This window comes from Triturus cristatus, chromosome 8 (assembly GCF_964204655.1).
Source record: "Triturus cristatus chromosome 8, aTriCri1.1, whole genome shotgun sequence".
In the NCBI taxonomy this organism is placed as follows: Eukaryota; Metazoa; Chordata; class Amphibia; order Caudata; family Salamandridae; genus Triturus; species Triturus cristatus.
The window spans coordinates 334,025,067-334,041,371 of record NC_140591.1 but is presented as its reverse complement, the minus strand read 5'-3'; the positions used below and the strand labels follow the sequence as shown (position 1 = coordinate 334,041,371).

The window sequence follows — 16,305 nt, the reverse complement described above, 5'->3', positions numbered from 1 at the left end:
TCCCCGCACTTCCCCCAGTGCAGCGTCACCCTCAGGGGGCAGCCAGCTCACCTTCGCTCCGGTGCCTCAGAGTAGCGATCAGGCCTCACAGGTTACGGCTTCAGCAGCGCCGCAGGTTCCCACTGCTGCTCCGCCCCACGCGCCTGGCTGAAGGCCCGCGACCGGGGACTTGCGCAGCGGCGAGGGCCGGCAGGCTCGATGTGGGCGGGCCGCCGGTGCAGCGCAGGGCCAGTTCTCCGGGAATACGCTGCCGATTCCAGCCGCGAAAGCTGCCACCGGGTCTCCGGATCGCCGACACCACGCGCCGCAACTTTGTCTGCCCAGACCAGGAGGCATGCACGGATGGGCCTTCGGATATTGCGTTCGGCCGGCAGAGCTCCGTTACACGGCGGCCATCTTGCGGCTCGGCTCGGCCATGCCCCTAGGTCAGTTGTTCTTTGCGGTGACTCAAAGCCATGACACAAAGAGTAGACAATTCCTTAAATAAACTAAGGTTCCTTTGCCCGGGGAGGCGGTAGGGTTGCTTATGACTGATGAGGATACCCCTGGAAGAGAACTAGGATTACAGGTAAGTAATTAATCCTTCACTTCCATGGGATCCTCACCAATAGTCATAAGCACTAGAATAGAATAGCGAGCCTCACCTCTTCCAACTGCGGGCAAAGGAAGCAATCAAGCTCAGATAACTAAACTTGAAAACCCAGATATTTTATTATCTGAACAGATTTTTCAAGAAGGCTTGGCCTACTTGAGTATCCGCCCTGGAATCGGATTCAAGACAATAATGCCTTGTGAAAGTGTGCACCGAGTTCCAGGTTGCTGCCTTGCAAATGTCTGCCATCGAAACGTCATGCAAGAAAGCTATTGTAGCCACTTTCCCCCTAGTGGAGTGTGCTTTAGGTGACAACAATAGGGGTTTATTTGCCAGCTGATAGGCCAATTTTATACAGGACACTATCCATCTGGAAATTGACCTTTTGGAAGCTGGGAAGCCTGTCCTCATGGAACCATAATTTAAAAACAATTGCTCTGATTTCCTTATGTCCTTCGTTCCCTCCAAATAGAACTTGAGCACTCTCTTAAGGTCGTAGGAGTGGAGTGACCTCTCCGCAGGCGTAGCGGGATTGGGAAAAAAGGATGGTAGGAAAATTGACTGATTAACATGAAAATCAGAGACAACCTTTGGCAAAAAAGCAAGATGAGTTCTTAACACTACCCTGTTGTGGTGAAAGATAGTATATGGCTCTTTGGAAGACAGCACTTGGATTCAACTTACTCTGCGCGCCGATGTTATCGTGACTAAGAAAGCGGTCTTCCATGTCAAATGCTGCAACGTGTCTTTATGGATGGGCTCAAAAGGAGGACCCATCAATCTAGAGAGGACTAGATTCAACTCCCAAGGAGGAGAAGGAGGCCAAACATGGGGGTACACTTTCTTCAACCCTTGTAGGAAATCCTTGACTACCTGTAGTTGAAAAAAGGAAGGCTGGTTTGGAGACTTTCTGTAGGCCGTAATGGCCGCTAAGTGTACTCTGATCGAGGAATACTTTAAACCTGATTGAGCCAAGTACAGGAGATAAGGAAGAATTACCTCCTCCTGCCCTGTGGTAGGATTAAAATGATTACGAGTGCACCATAAGTATAATCTTTTTCACTTAAAGGAGTATTACGCCCTTGTAGAAGGTCTCTTTGCCTCCTTTAGTATATGCATATAGTCCTGCGGTAAAATCAAATGTCCATATTGCAGGACCTCAGGTGCCATGCTGCCAAGTTCAGTGAGGGAAGGTTGGGATGTAGAATCTTCCCGTCCATCTTGGTCAGTAGGTCCGATCTGTAAGGAAGCCTCCTGTGGGGGTGCACCGACAGCTGTAAGAGGTCCGGGTACCACCACTGACTAGGCCAGTCTGGGGCTATCAGGATCATTGACATGTTGGATCGGATGAGCTTGGACACTACCTTCGGGATCAGAGGCAGGGGAGGAAAGGCGTATGCAAATACTCCGGACCAATCCATCAAAAGAGCATTCCCCCTCGTCCCTGGACGGTGGAACCTGGACGCAAAGGCGCGGCATTTTTTGTTTTGATCGTCTGCAAACAAGTCTATGGAAGGTTGCCCCCACTGACGGAAGATTTCTGCCACTACCTCGTCGTTTAGCACCCAGTCTGGCTGATCTTCGAAGTGCCGACTGAGCGCGTCTGCTCGCACATTTCGCTCCCCTGGAAGGTGCACCGCTGTGATGGAAAGGCCTCGGGCTAGAAGCCAGTGCCATATCGTTTGAGCTTCCAGGGAGAGAGGACGAGAGCGCGTACCACCCGGTTTCTTGAGGTAATACATGGTGGTCGTGTTGTCTGTTTGGACCAGGATCGAGTTGGATGTGATCGAGGGCTGAAAAACTTTCAGAGCTAGATGGACTGCCTGCATCTCCAGCATGTTTATATGGAAGGACTGTTCCTTGATGGACCATCGCCCCTGCATCTGTAGGCAACGCATGTGTGCTACCCATCCTTGCAGAGATGCATCCGTTACCAAGGACTGTGTTGGTACTGGCTGATGGAAGGGGACTCCCACTACGAGGTTGTTTGGCCGAGTCCACCATCGTATGGATGACTTTTCCGCTTGCGAAAGTACAATTCGATACTCCCAGCGACCTGATGTTTGGTCCCACTTGTCCTCTAGGTCCTGTTGCAAGGGCCTCATTCTCAGTCTGGCGTTGAGAATGAGAAATATGCAGGATGCCATTGATCCTAGCAGAGACGCCCCTTGCCAAACGAGTTGTCTGGAGAAGAGTTCTGCACTTCTGTTGAATTGAGGAAAGTCTCTGCTCCGAAGAAAACGCTCTTCCTAGGTTTGTATCCAGAGTGGAGCCCAGATAATGGATCACCTGAGTGGGCCGGTGAACCGATTTTTCCATATTCACGTGCAGACCTAGCCTGTGCAGTAGAGATAGACACATTTGTAAGTCGGACTTTACTTGCTGAGGGCATGGTCCTTTCAGGATCCAATCGTCCAAGTACGGATACCTGAACAGACCTTTTCTGTGTAGAGCCGCCGCTACCACCGCCATGCACTTTGTAAAAACTCGTGGGGCAGACTTTAGTCCGAAGGGCAACACCCTGAACTGGTTGTGATTGCTGCCAACCACGAATCGCAGATATTTGCGATGACGGGGAGTTATAGGTATGTGGAAATACGCATCCTGGAGATCCACTGAACACATCCAATCTCCTGCTTGCAGATGTGGACATATTTGATGAAGCGCCAGCATGCAAAATTTCTCTTTCAAGATGACATTGTTCAGTGATCGAAGGTCCAGGATAGGTCTGAATTTGTGCTCTTGACCTCTTTTTGGCACAAGAAAGTACCTGGAATACACTCCCTTCCCCCGTTGCGAGGGAGGAACCTTCTCTATGGCCTTTTTTTGCAGAAGGGTCACCACTTCTTGTCATAGTAACTTTAGCTGGGGAGGACGAGATCTTTTTGGAGGGATGTCCTTTGGAGACACACGGAAACGTAGTGCGTATCCATTGCGCAGTATACTGAGCACCCAACGATCTTTTGTTATGTTGCACCACTCTTTCAGATGATGTGACACACTTCCTCCCACTGGAAGCACTCGCTCATTGTTTCCCTGCTGATCTAGCCGTGGTAGAGGACTGCTGCTGATTACCTCCTCTACCTCTGTTTGACTTTCGGCTTTGGAATTGAGATATTCCTTGATTCTTGATTTGGGACCACTGAGGGGTTTGAACCCTCTGTTGGTAGCCCTTGCGCTGGTTGGGTCTGTATCTCCGTCTGAATTCTTTCTTCTTCTCCAATCCCACCGCCTTCAGAGTGTCTAATTCGACTTTCATTCTAGCCATCTCCTCATCTGTATGGGAGCCAAACAATGAGGAGCCAGAAAAAGGTAGGTTAAGGATCCTCTGCTGAGCAACTGGTTTGAGAGCTGTTAGCCTTAACCAGGCAGACCTCCTAGCGCAAATGCCGTGTGCATAAGAATGCGCCGATAGCGTGGCACCATCCGCTGCCGTGCTAATCATTTGATTAGCTACCAGGGATCCTTCTGTGAAAAACCTCCTCAAAATCTTTTTGATCCTCCTTTGGTAGCTTCTCTTTGAATCGATCCAAAGAGTCCCATAAGGCTCTGTCGTAGCGTCCCAATAAGGCTGCTGCGCTGGAGACTTTTAGTGATGACGCTGCAGACCCACAAACCTTCCGTCCCCAAGAATCCTGGGACTTACTCTCTTTGTCCGGGGGGACCAATGAATGAGCAGAGACTGAGTGCGTTTTTCATGCCGCTGCGACGATAACTGAATCTGCAGGCGGATCTGTTTTTTAAAAAAACGGGTCTGTGTCAGCCGGTTTGTATTTTTTCTGAATTCTCGCCGGTGCAGCCTCAATAATAGAGGGGGTTAGGAAAATGTCCATAACAGGTTCCAGAAGCCCAGGAACCAAAGGCAGCAACGGACGAGACGCAGATCTTTGATGCAGCGTCTCAAAGATCACCGTTGTCGCGACATGAGGAGTGGACATTTCAATGTTCAGCTTCCGGGCCCCTCTTTGTAGTACGTCATGATAAGTGTTAATATCATCTATCGGAGACACTCTCAACTGAGGGCTGTCCGATAGAGTAGGTGAATAGTCTCTTTTAGAGGAGCGAGTGGAGGAAGATGACCATGTAGGAGACCTCCTCCTTTGGCGATGGGAAGTAGAGGGCCTGCGCTCTCGCGATCTTCCCGCACGATGCTGACGTGTAGGCGAAGGCAATCTATCCACCTCTTTTACTAGTCTTTGTAGAGGAGATCTGTGGATGGGACTAGTATATTCTTCCTCCCTTCTTGCTGCTCCCACCGGATTTTTACTCCAGTGATGGATTGGTAAAAGCCATCTTGGAAATAGGTGAACAGAAGGGGAAGCCCTCCTGTCATGTGCCAGAGATCCTTGTTGTGACCTCCTCGAACGACGTTCTGGGGACACAGATGATGAATGCGTTGACGACGTCTCGAGGAATAAGAGGTTGAATGCTGTGACGCTGACTCAGTCACCAACACCACTGAACCTTCTCCAGATCTCCCTGATGTGTGTCTCGACGTCGAGCGTATAACCTGCTCTGACGGAGCCCTTCTCGGCGTCGATCAAGATCATCCTCTAGATGTCGGATTTCGCGCTGGAGTCGATTTCGGCGTCGAATGTCTCGACGTCTAATGTCTTGTCGATGACGCTAGGATACTTCTTCGCCTCGACACCGATCGTCAGTGGGATAACGACGGCGGAGGGCTTCTGGTCCTCGACGTCGATCTTCGCCGGGTTGACGTCGGCGGAGGGCTTCAGGTCCTCGATGCCGATCGTCGCCAGGTTGACGTCGGCGGAGGACTCTCTCCCCTCGACGTCGATCGTTGTTAGATTGACGACGGCGGAGGGTTGCCAGCCTTCGACGCCGATAGTTTAGACGACGACGGAGGAGAGCTGCTGATCCTCGACGCTGATCGCCGCCGGGTTGACGACGGCGGAGGCTGACGATTCTTCGACGTCGACGTTGAGTGTAGTGACGTACCTGCATGTCTGCTTTCTCTCGACGGTGAGCCCACCGTCGAAGGTCTTTTCTTGGACGTATGTCCCACCGGTGGTTGATGGATTCCTGCTTCTAGAGGAGGATCTAGGCCTCTTCGAGCTCTTCCTCACCGGTGACCACCCTCAAAAGGTTTTATTTTAAACCAATTTATGACACAGCATCTCAGGTGGTTAGTAAGATTTGAAAATGTATAATCCTCACCTCCAGTCCTGACATAGAATGAAAAATTTCCTAGCTGACGTAAAGGAAAGTTTAAATTCTATTAAGGACGTGGAGGCGAGGATTATCTCACCCTTTGCATATTTACAATATGACTTACCTCCCATTGATCTGGGTAACGGGAAGTCTCTCATAATTTTGTTAATGATTCTATTAAAAATTGCATCTGTCAATAACAAGAGATATCACAAGACTGTATTTATGATTTCTTTTATAATTGCACCTGTGAATATCCATGATGCGTTTTCACTTGTTTTCCATGACATTTATCCTATAATTGAGATATTATCTGATTTCTTAGGTAAGTGAATGTGAGGATTGTGACATGGTCGTAGGTTCCGACTAAGGCTGATTGAGGCTGCTTGAGATTAACTTCCTGCAGTGAAGATGAGGAAGGACTACAGGCAGCATGGATTTATGTGGACTGTGTTGGGATTAGTTACTGGTTGCCATGGACACATTCAGTAGTGTTTGCAGTTTTTTTGTTTAACCTTTGACCCTGCTGTGTAATAAAGAGTGAAGAAATATATGCATAGTCCTTGCCTCCAGTTCCTTAATAGAATTGGAACTTTAGTTTATGTCAGCCAGGAAATTCTTCATTAAAGGGGGGGGGGGGGTTCAAATGGTGAGGTATCTGCTGGTATTTGTGCCATTGGAGTTCCCCATTCAGCATATGGGAGGCCAAACCCCAAACAAACACAGAGATGCTCAAATGCATGGATGCGCACACACACACACACACACGCAGGCACCCAAACAAAACAAGCAATGGCAAAGACAATAGGTATCGCATTTAAAAAGTATTAGCCGACGTGTTGGCTTTGCCAATGCTTTTCTCAGCTACTGAACAACATCTGCAGAAAACAATATATATTTATGTTGTTGCCGATGTTGAACAGCATTGGCAAAAAAATACTACTGCCACCAGCTCAATGATACACATTTTCTTAAATTACCATTTCAAGATGGTGGACAACCATAATGAAGAGTTACATTAAAAAGATATAAAAGTGCTTTAAAGCATATGTATAGAATGTAGAATTTTTGGAAGATTGCAACTGCCAGTCTGTCCTATAAAGTTATTAAATGGCACAAAATCAAACAGGAGGAACAATAGAGGAACAGGAGGTTCGAGGTGAGAAAGTCAATAGTGAAAGCACAGCTATAAAATAAGTGAGCTAACAAGATTGATGGGAAATGATGAGCAATGAGCTGACCCAAGCCACTGTTACTATAAGATTTGGGACTGTACACAACAGGAGTTTGTAGGAGCGACCTAAAAAGGAGTAGAACTAACGAGGAAAGTATTAATAATGAGCAGCGTTCTAAGTGCCTAATATGTAAATAGTAGCACTGTAGGGCTATGATCAATAAGAAGCAGCATTGAGAGTCTGTGAAGTGAAGTGAAGAGATGCAGGGTATAATTAAGAAGAACAAACACAGATTTTCTATAATAACTAAGCAGATAGGCAGCAGTACTGCGCCGGTTATGATGAAATAGGAGTATTATTTTGTTAAATGCTTAATAAAGACAATACTGTAGGGTCTCCTAAACTAGTATCCAAATCTCGATAGGATGTTTTAAATTGGTAACTTTTCAACTCTGGATTAGGCAGCTGATAAAGTAAACAAGCATTTGCAATGCAATTTGTCTCGCATTTGCGAGAGTTTGAGCTATTGGCATTGTAAATGTCAATGCCTTTTATTTATGTATTTTGAAAACCTGCAAGAGGTGCATAAACATGCACTTTGTAGTTCTAGTCCTTGCTTACAAGAAGCAAAGCTGGCAGTAACTGCGCCTCTTTTACTGCCAGTCTGTGGTGCTGAGTTATGTTGAGTTGGTGCTGTGCTGAGGTAGTGGTGCGCTGTTGCTGAGGTGGGGAGTGCGCTGATGCTGAGGTGGGGCTGCGTTGGAGGTGGTCCACTGATGCCGAGATAGTGCTGTGCAGTGCTGATGTTAAGGTTGTGCTGCGCTGATGCCGAGTTTGTGATGCACATTTTGAGCACTGATGAGGAGGTGGTGCTGTGTTGATGGTGAGACGGTGCTCAAGTGATGTTGAGGTAAGGCTGAGTGATGCGGATTCCCTCACCACCACTCTTTAACAGTGTCCCTTAAGGCTCCATAACCACTAATGTTAAGATGCATTTAATTTGTTATAAAGCGCCACACATACCACTGTAGGGTGTCCGAGCACTTTGCATCACACCCAAATTACACAGAGACAATCATAAGTGTATAAATTAGTGTAAAGGAAATATTGCATAACACAGAGGACTACAGGGTGTAGAAGTCACAAGTTATGCATATTGATAGGCAGCATTGCTAAAGAGTGCTTGAGCCCCAGAAGCACAAACTCAGAATTGACAACAGAACACCATAATTGGGGATTCTCTAAAATAAAAAGAATCCATTTCCATCCAGATGAACCCATTTTGCAATAGTAATATCTCCTCTAATCTTTACTTTGCAGTTCATGTAGTTCTTTGATGACAGTTATAAATTCACTGTTCTGTTAGGATTTTAACTTGTAAGCTGCAAGTAACAGAAGTACAGTAACCCATTGACCTATTTCCATTTTATGCACTTTGTAATCTGCATGGTACACTTTCTTCGCAGCTGGCATATTAACCCTCTGGCTACCTTGCAAGGAGTTAAAACTTCTTCCACTAGACAACTCTGATCTCTCCATCAAGAACATCAATCACTGGAGTTATCTTGCCATTTTTTATTGTCTGGAAATTACAGGAGGCCAGGAATGTGTGGAGAGCTTTTAAAAGTAAAATAAACTCGGAAACATTGCCCCTCTGAAGTCAGTATCCAGTGCGATCACACAGCCCTTGTGCTGGTCCTCTGTTCTTGTTCCACTTTTACTTAATGTAATACATTCAAATGCACATTATAAAGGGGACATTTTTCAAGAAGGGAGCATTTTGGCCTTCGCGCAAAACTAATGAGGAGAAACTTCCAACTCCTCAGCCAGCAGCCAAGCACAATTCCTGGAGGGAAGGAAAAACACATGCAGCATGCATATTAAAGTATCGTTTCAAGCTGTGTTTAAGTTTTGGTTTAACTTTATACATGATTTAGAGCTGCAGTAGCTAGAAAGCATGGCTGGCTGCTGCTGGCTTCTGACAGGAAGGACAAGACGTGAATGCTGCAATAAAATGTAAGCATTTACGTCTGAGCACCCACAGACATAACAAGAGGTTGAAAACATAATAAAATAGTTCCCCCCACGACCAGATCAGCAGAACAAAGTGTAATGATATTGAACTAATCCCTGCTCCTTGGAGGAAAACTGAGGGACAAAGAGGCAGGACTGAACACTAGTAAGCAAGAATTTTTAAAGGACATTAAAACAAACAAATGAGAAGCAAGTAATGGCTTTTGGCCCACAGAGATATATGTATACTAAAGTATACAAGAGGTCGTACTCTTACGCTGGACCTAAAAACAGGACGGTTCCTTCCAAACTCGCTCCGTAGAAAACAGCATCGAATTTTTTATGCACGGTCACCCGATGTTCTACCACATATTTGCCATGTTATATTGCTGTTCTGACAATGTAATTTTCCAAAGATAATTTATTAAGTCAAAGTGAACAGTTCCGACCTGTTACGGCCATCCACTCTGGCAACACTGAAACACAGGCTGGTAGCAACTCAACCTCTAAGGTGTATAAGACTTTAGGGTTTTACATTAACAGTATTGTAAACGATGTCCAAATTACAAATTTAAAGTGCAGGAGCAGTACATCATTATATTGTAAAGCTGCCCCACTGTGGGTGCCCTCCTGCTGCAGTGACTGAGCCGGTGGACTGGGAGCAGCTGTGTCAGCACACTCAGAATGTAGCGCAGCCAATGGTCCTTTGCATAGATGTGATTTCATTTTCAAGCAACTTCTGCCTGAAAGAAGGGACAGTATAGTGGACTAGTTTTAGGACTACTGATGCTACTTCGCCCCATCTGCCAGGCTGATGACATGTGGCACTACATGGCGGTATTTGCCATTCTAAGATGCTAAGGCTAATATTGGAGCAGTAAATAAAGTAATAATTTAAGCACAAAAGCGCTTTTTGATAAACAAGTGGACTTGCAGCAAACTGCAGTTGCCAGGCTCTCAGATTTATTTTTAAAGAACTTGACTGAGGTGGGGAAGGAAAGGTTTTGAGGGAGAAGACAACATTTGGGGGGCAGCAAATAATAGTGATGGGGTGAGGGAGTAACAGAGGAGTAACAGCGGAGGCAGCAGACGAACATGGGGACGGGATGCAGTATTTAAGGAGGGAAGCAGCAATCAAGGGATATAGCAACACTGAGTGTGTAGTAGGTTGCAGTGGAGGAAGACCAGGGGGATAGCTGTAAAGTATGTACAAGAAAATGAGTTCCATGGAGACGGATGCGGGAACAAGCAAGTATGGGACGCAGAGTTAATTTATTGTGTATCGGACACCAGCACTAAAATGCGCTAGTCTAACCCCTGATGTGTGGTACTTGGCAGGGTTGGAGCTGGAGATGGGAGAAAGGAGCTACAAAGCCTAGTAAAGACCTTTCCACCTATGTGGCTCTGGAAGAGGAGGGCTTTTGAGGTCAGAGCCCCAGAAAGGACGGCACTTACTTGGAGCAAGTGAGTGAGCATAGCTTAAGTGCACGGGAGCAGAAAGAAGCTCAGGGACAGGCAGGCTAATTGTTTTCAAGACATACTTGTCCTCCCACTGGCAGGCTAATCGTTTTCAAGACATACTTGTCCACCCACTGTCAGGACACCTAATCAAGGTTCTGTGATGGATGGAGCTAGCCATCCTACCGACTCAACCTTTTTTCATCTTGTCACAAACTCAAGTCGAGTCAGCAAACTCATTTGACACCACTCCCGTGGGTGATAAGAAAAGCTGGAACCAGGCCAAGACAAGGGTCAGGGGAGTGGTTGGCAGCATTAGTCAACAGCACAAATGTATTCCGTAAACAGTGCAGCGAAGCAATGCACACTAATGGGCTTTCGCAAAGCTGGGAGCAGACCCAACATGCACATAAGAGTATCACTAATCACAAATACCTTGCCATATATATGTACTACAAACATATACATAATTAAATATGTACAATTTAAACAACAACAATTTGTATTATTAAAATCTAAACGGACCCAGTTCTATAATGCCCATAAGCAAAGCACAGCACACTAATGGGCTTTCATAAGGCAGGGTGCAGCCCTAACATCCATATAGAGTATCACTGATCTAAGTAGACAACCATAACTTACCATACATACTACACATAAACAAACCTATGTACAATTGAAATAGCATGAACAATTTTAATTATTCAAATCTCAGTGGAACCAGGCCTATATTGCACCATCATGTATTACTGTCATATAGTTAAACTGAACTTACACAATTAAATTCTTCAGGTCCGATGAATAGTTGATCGTAACTAATTCCATGGCTTTCTGCAAACTTTCTCGTTGAATTCCAGCCAAAGAGTTACAAGCCAAAGCCAACACAACCTTTCCCAATGAGATCAGATCTGCTTGCTATAGGGAAATATAAAAAAAATATTGAATTTGCATGCCACCATAACAAATTAGAATTGATTACCTGCTCTTAAGGATAATGGAGTACCAAAATTATTATCTTGAACTTTAGTACCTTAATAGAAATCCAGGGCCTACTTGTTGGGGTCTTAATTCAATGGGGAAAGTATTTCTATATTTATTGGTATTCTAAAGCTAGAAGTATTTGTAAAAAACTATACCTCACACAGATAAGCAATTGCCCTTTATTTAGAAATATTCACAAACATTTTATTTTCTTGTGACAAGAACATGGTAAACAAATCGTTCAGAACAGAGAGGAGTTAGAACTGAGAAATTATTCATCTGTAATTAGTCATGGTCAAAGTTTTCCTGAATACATCAACATTAGTTAATTGTTCATGCATGTTACAAGTAGCACAAGAGTACGAGTAATAATCCAGAATTCAGCAGAAAGAAATCTAAAGGCATTGAACTGCAAATAATTGCATGGAGAAATAGTACTTCCCACACACTATTGAACTGAGAAGCTACTACATATAAATGATTTACACCAGTAAAAATAAGCTAAAAAAAAAAAGTTAATACCGAAGTAACAACTAAGGGAAGCAAAAGGGTTACTCAGTGGTAAGACTGAGGTTCTACTGGTCAGAGGTCAATGCAGATTTATTTTTAAAACTCAACAATAGATAATATGATGGGGAGGCAACAGTGGTAATGGTGGTAGTTGCAGTAGTGATAGAGATATAAGCGATGATCACGGTGACGAAGATGGTGACAGATGACGGAGAAGCAAGTGATAGCTGTGGTAGTAATAGTTTCAGTGTTGGTGATAATGGTAGTAATGATGGTAGTGGCAGCTGTAATAGTAACTGGTGATAATTAGTGTTGTGATGACAGTGCTGCTAGTCATGTAGTGGTGAGAACAGTGTAGGCAGTCATGTAGTGGTGAGAACAGTGTAGGCAGTCATGTAGTGGTGATAACAGTGTAGGCAGACATGCAGAGGTGAAAACAATGCAGGCAGTGATGCAGGGGTGATAACAGTGCTGGTAGTAAAGTAGTGATTATAATGGGGTTGATAGCAGCGAGGCACAACACAATTGAGATCTCACAAGGTTATGCGTTGGAACTTAATAAACATTATTATGCATGGGGGCTCTATCTGCCAAGCATATCAACAGAAAGGAGCTCAGAATGAAATAAAAATGAGAGGCCCAGCAAGCATGTCTGAGGAGCCTGAAGGTGAGACAGTGTGGAAGCAGTGACCCCACTGTGAGCCGTAGTGAAGTGCTCACAAGGAGGGCTGGGCGGAAAAGAAGCTCTCCACAACCCAAATATAAAAAGGAATTGAGCAGGAGATCTCAATACAAAGGAGTTTTGTGCATTCAAGGAGGAAAGCGATATTTTCAACAGCAATAGTACTGTTGAGTGATGCACCATGTTTAAACTAGCCACAAGAACACTTGCTTATTAGTCCACGATTTTTTTTTGCAGAAAGCCTTCATAGATAGTATTTATCACTTTACCATCTGAAGATAATTCCTCCCAAATCACTGCTACCAACTTTCCCTTTCACAAGCCTTTTACCCACCCTCTTTTTTTTATCCACTTCATCACCTAACCTGTACAGAATCTCTTGTGTTGCCTCACAAAAGCAACTTCACTCTAGCCAAACCTATGAGGAAGCCTTCAGAAACTGGCAATCTGGCAAGTAATTTATCTCAGTCTTTTGGAAATTCCAATCCACCACTATTACTCCTGGACTTTCCGAAATCATTTTCCCACTTGGTCTACTCATGAACGATTATGGTTTTAATTCAGAGTTATTATGGATGGATAAATTGCCTCAACAGGTAAGTCAACATTAAAGTCTATTCTCTAGTCCAAAATCAAACTGAATAATCTGCTTTATTTACACTGTATTTAGAAATATCACAGTTGACTAGCACTTCTATTTATGGTATTAAAGAACTAAAACTCCGGAATCTATTTTGTTTCACTTAAGTCAAATAGCACTGTTTGGCAGCACAAAAGCCTTGACTGGGCTACCTCGAGAACAATGTTCATACAGATTATGTGGTTTGGGCATTCAAACGTCTGCTCATAAGCTGTTTTAGTGCACCAAAATAGAATTGGAGAGAAGCAAATAATTCCTGTTCATTGCTAAGTGTATGGCGCAAGATAATAAAGAATTAAATCTGACTGATATTGTACATATGTTGTGAAAAAATGAATACCTATATGTAGAACAGTTTGTATGAAGCATTTACTTTAAACTGCGCACACCGATATTCTGGACCACTTAACGTGCTTTTATATTTTTATTTTGTAATTAACATTTAGGTTCTTTTAATACTACATTAATTTAAATTATATTTGGAATTGTAAAGATACATGGTAAGGTGGAAAAAACAATGGTTGAGACACTGCACTAAAAGATTCATATAGGCCCAAAGAATCCAAGAGCATTTGTTAGCTAGAGAATACTTCAAAATAAGTCCATAGGTCTGTTCTATAGTATAGAGAACTAATTTGTAACGCTCCTGACAATATGATAAAATCAAGTTCATCTAGTTCTCATAAGGTGAATTACTGGATGGATCGGTTTTGTCGTCTTTTTGAAATAACTTTTTATTTTTTTTATTTTTTTAAAAACCTTTATTTGTGCATAGCAAAAGAACAAATACGGGCCTACAACCATCAGGCCGGCCACGATACGGTTCAGCACTGATACAAAACATTACATCCCCTGTGCATCAACGGTCAAAATCAGCAACGAGTCAGGAGTTATACACTGGAGAGATCCTTGACACCAGGGGAAGGAGAAGTGAAGGTTAATTTTAAGGTTTTCAAAATAATTTTAGAGGAAAAAGTCAGTAAAGAATAAGAACCAAGGAGATTCGAGTCCGCAAAATAATTTCACCACACGGGAGAGCAGCAGCATCATTAAAACGACCATGGAAGGAAAATCTCAGGCAGTGAGGCGATGCAGTTACATAACAGGATAGTCACATGAGTACTTACGCACCCCTCCAGAGCCGCCCCCACTCAATCCACCCCTCACCCGGACCCCGAATCGAAACAAGTATAGCGCAGGAACATAAAAGAAAAAGGCCCATAGAACTAATTAGAAACATTGAATTACCCCCCCACCCTACACCAATGCGGAGGCTACGGCCTGACCCCCCCCCCCAACATAGTGCCTGTCGCCCAATGAACCCGAAATATAGACAAGAGAGAAAGTGGGAGAAATAACTTTTTTTGATTGTTACTGCTCTTCCATAGGATTCTGCCCATTCTAAAAGTGAGGGCTCCTTTCCACATACTAGCCGGCCTGGAAACGCACTGAAGAACAAGTTACTTACCTTCGGTCACGATAGATCTGTAAGAAACATTAGCTAGTTAGATTCCTTACCTTAGAAAATTCCCAGGCGTCAGACTGGATCCGGAAAGATTTTTCGTCAGCAATACCCTTGCGCGTTGCTAGGCGTCGTCTGCGGCTCCGCGTCCGTCGTCGGCGTTGTGATCGCCAGATGACGTCGGAGTTCTTAGACGCCGCCCTCGCGCGCTGACGTCAGCTCTTGTACATAGCTTTTCGCGCCAGGAACGCAGAGACATGCAAGAAACCGACACTGGTGTCATGAATCAAGGGCCCTGAAAGGGATGACCTTAACCCTAGATATCAGTTCGCAGAACGGGGAGGATGGGTGCGGCGGTAAGGAATCTAACTAATGTTTCTTACAGATATATCGTTACCGAAGGTAAGTAACTTGTTCATCTGAAAGAAACACGTTAGTTAGCTTCCTTACCTTAGAATAGATACCCCAGCAATACCAACCCCGGTGGTGGATCTGCGAACCAAGATCACACCAGGAAGTCCTGGAGAACGGAACGGCCAAAGAAGTCGTATCTCCGGACTTGGCTGTCCAGGCAGTAATGCTTTACTAACGTGTGCAGCGAGGCCCAATTTGCTGCCTGACAAATGTCCTGCAGAGGGACTCCCTGTCCCAGGGCAGTAGTAGCCCCTGTGGTCCGAGTGGAATGGGCCCGCAGCCCCCCAGGAGGTTCCTTCTTAGCCAAGGAATAATAGGCCTAAATACACAAGACGACCCGCTTGTGCACCTCCCGCCCCTTCTTAGCGCCCACGTAGCCAACAAAGAGCTGGTCATCCACCCGGAACTAATTGGTGCGGTCCAGATAGAAGGAGAGCGCACGTTTTGGGTCCAGACGGTGGAGCCTCTCTTCCTCTTTCGAGGGATGGGGAGGCGGAAAGAAGGTGGGCAATGTAACAGACTGGCCGATGTGAAAGGCAGTTACCACCTTAGAGAAAAAGGAAGGACGAGTCCTGAGAACAACCTTGTCCGGATGGACAGAGAGGAAAGGATGCTTAGAAGAAAGAGCCTGGAGCTCACTCGCCCATCTGGCAGAGGTGATGGCAACCAGGAAAGCAGTCTTAAGAGTTAGAAGACGAAGAGGACAATTATGAAGTGGCTCAAAAGGAGTACACATCAGATAGGTTAACACCAGGTTCAAGTTCCACTGAGGCATTACGAAAGGGACAGGACGTAACATATGAGTAATGCCTTTAAAGAATCGAGCAACAACAGGGGACTTGAAAAGAGAAGGCTGATCAGGAAGCCGTAAGAAAGCAGAAACAGCTGAAAGATATCCCTTGAGGGTGCCCAGAGCAGAGCCCTGCTGGACCAGGGAAAGAAGAAAGAGGAGAACCTCAGAAAGAGGGGCGGAAAGGGGATCCACAGCCTTTGCTGTGCACCATGCCACGAATTTGTTCCACCTGCAGGCGTATACCGTTTTAGTGGAGGGACGCCTGGCTGCCAGAATGACATCACAGACTTCAGGGGGCAAGTCAAATGGCATCAACTGCCGCCGCTCAATCTCCACACATGGAGGTGGAGGCTGGACAGGTTCGGGTGGAGGATCGTCCCCTGCTGCTGTGACAGAAGGTCCTCCTGAAGAGG

General features: G+C 45.1%; 1 protein-coding gene across 1 annotated transcript in view; it reads right to left on the bottom strand.

Annotated features, from left to right (window-relative positions):
- PAN3 (poly(A) specific ribonuclease subunit PAN3) overlaps positions 1-16,305 on the bottom strand; it is a 1,123,747-nt gene that overhangs the window by 392,262 nt on the left and 715,180 nt on the right. The window contains exon 16 of the mRNA XM_085621639.1: positions 11,186-11,325. Coding sequence (XP_085477765.1) covers positions 11,186-11,325 — 140 coding nt within the window. The remainder of the gene's footprint in view (positions 1-11,185; positions 11,326-16,305) is intronic.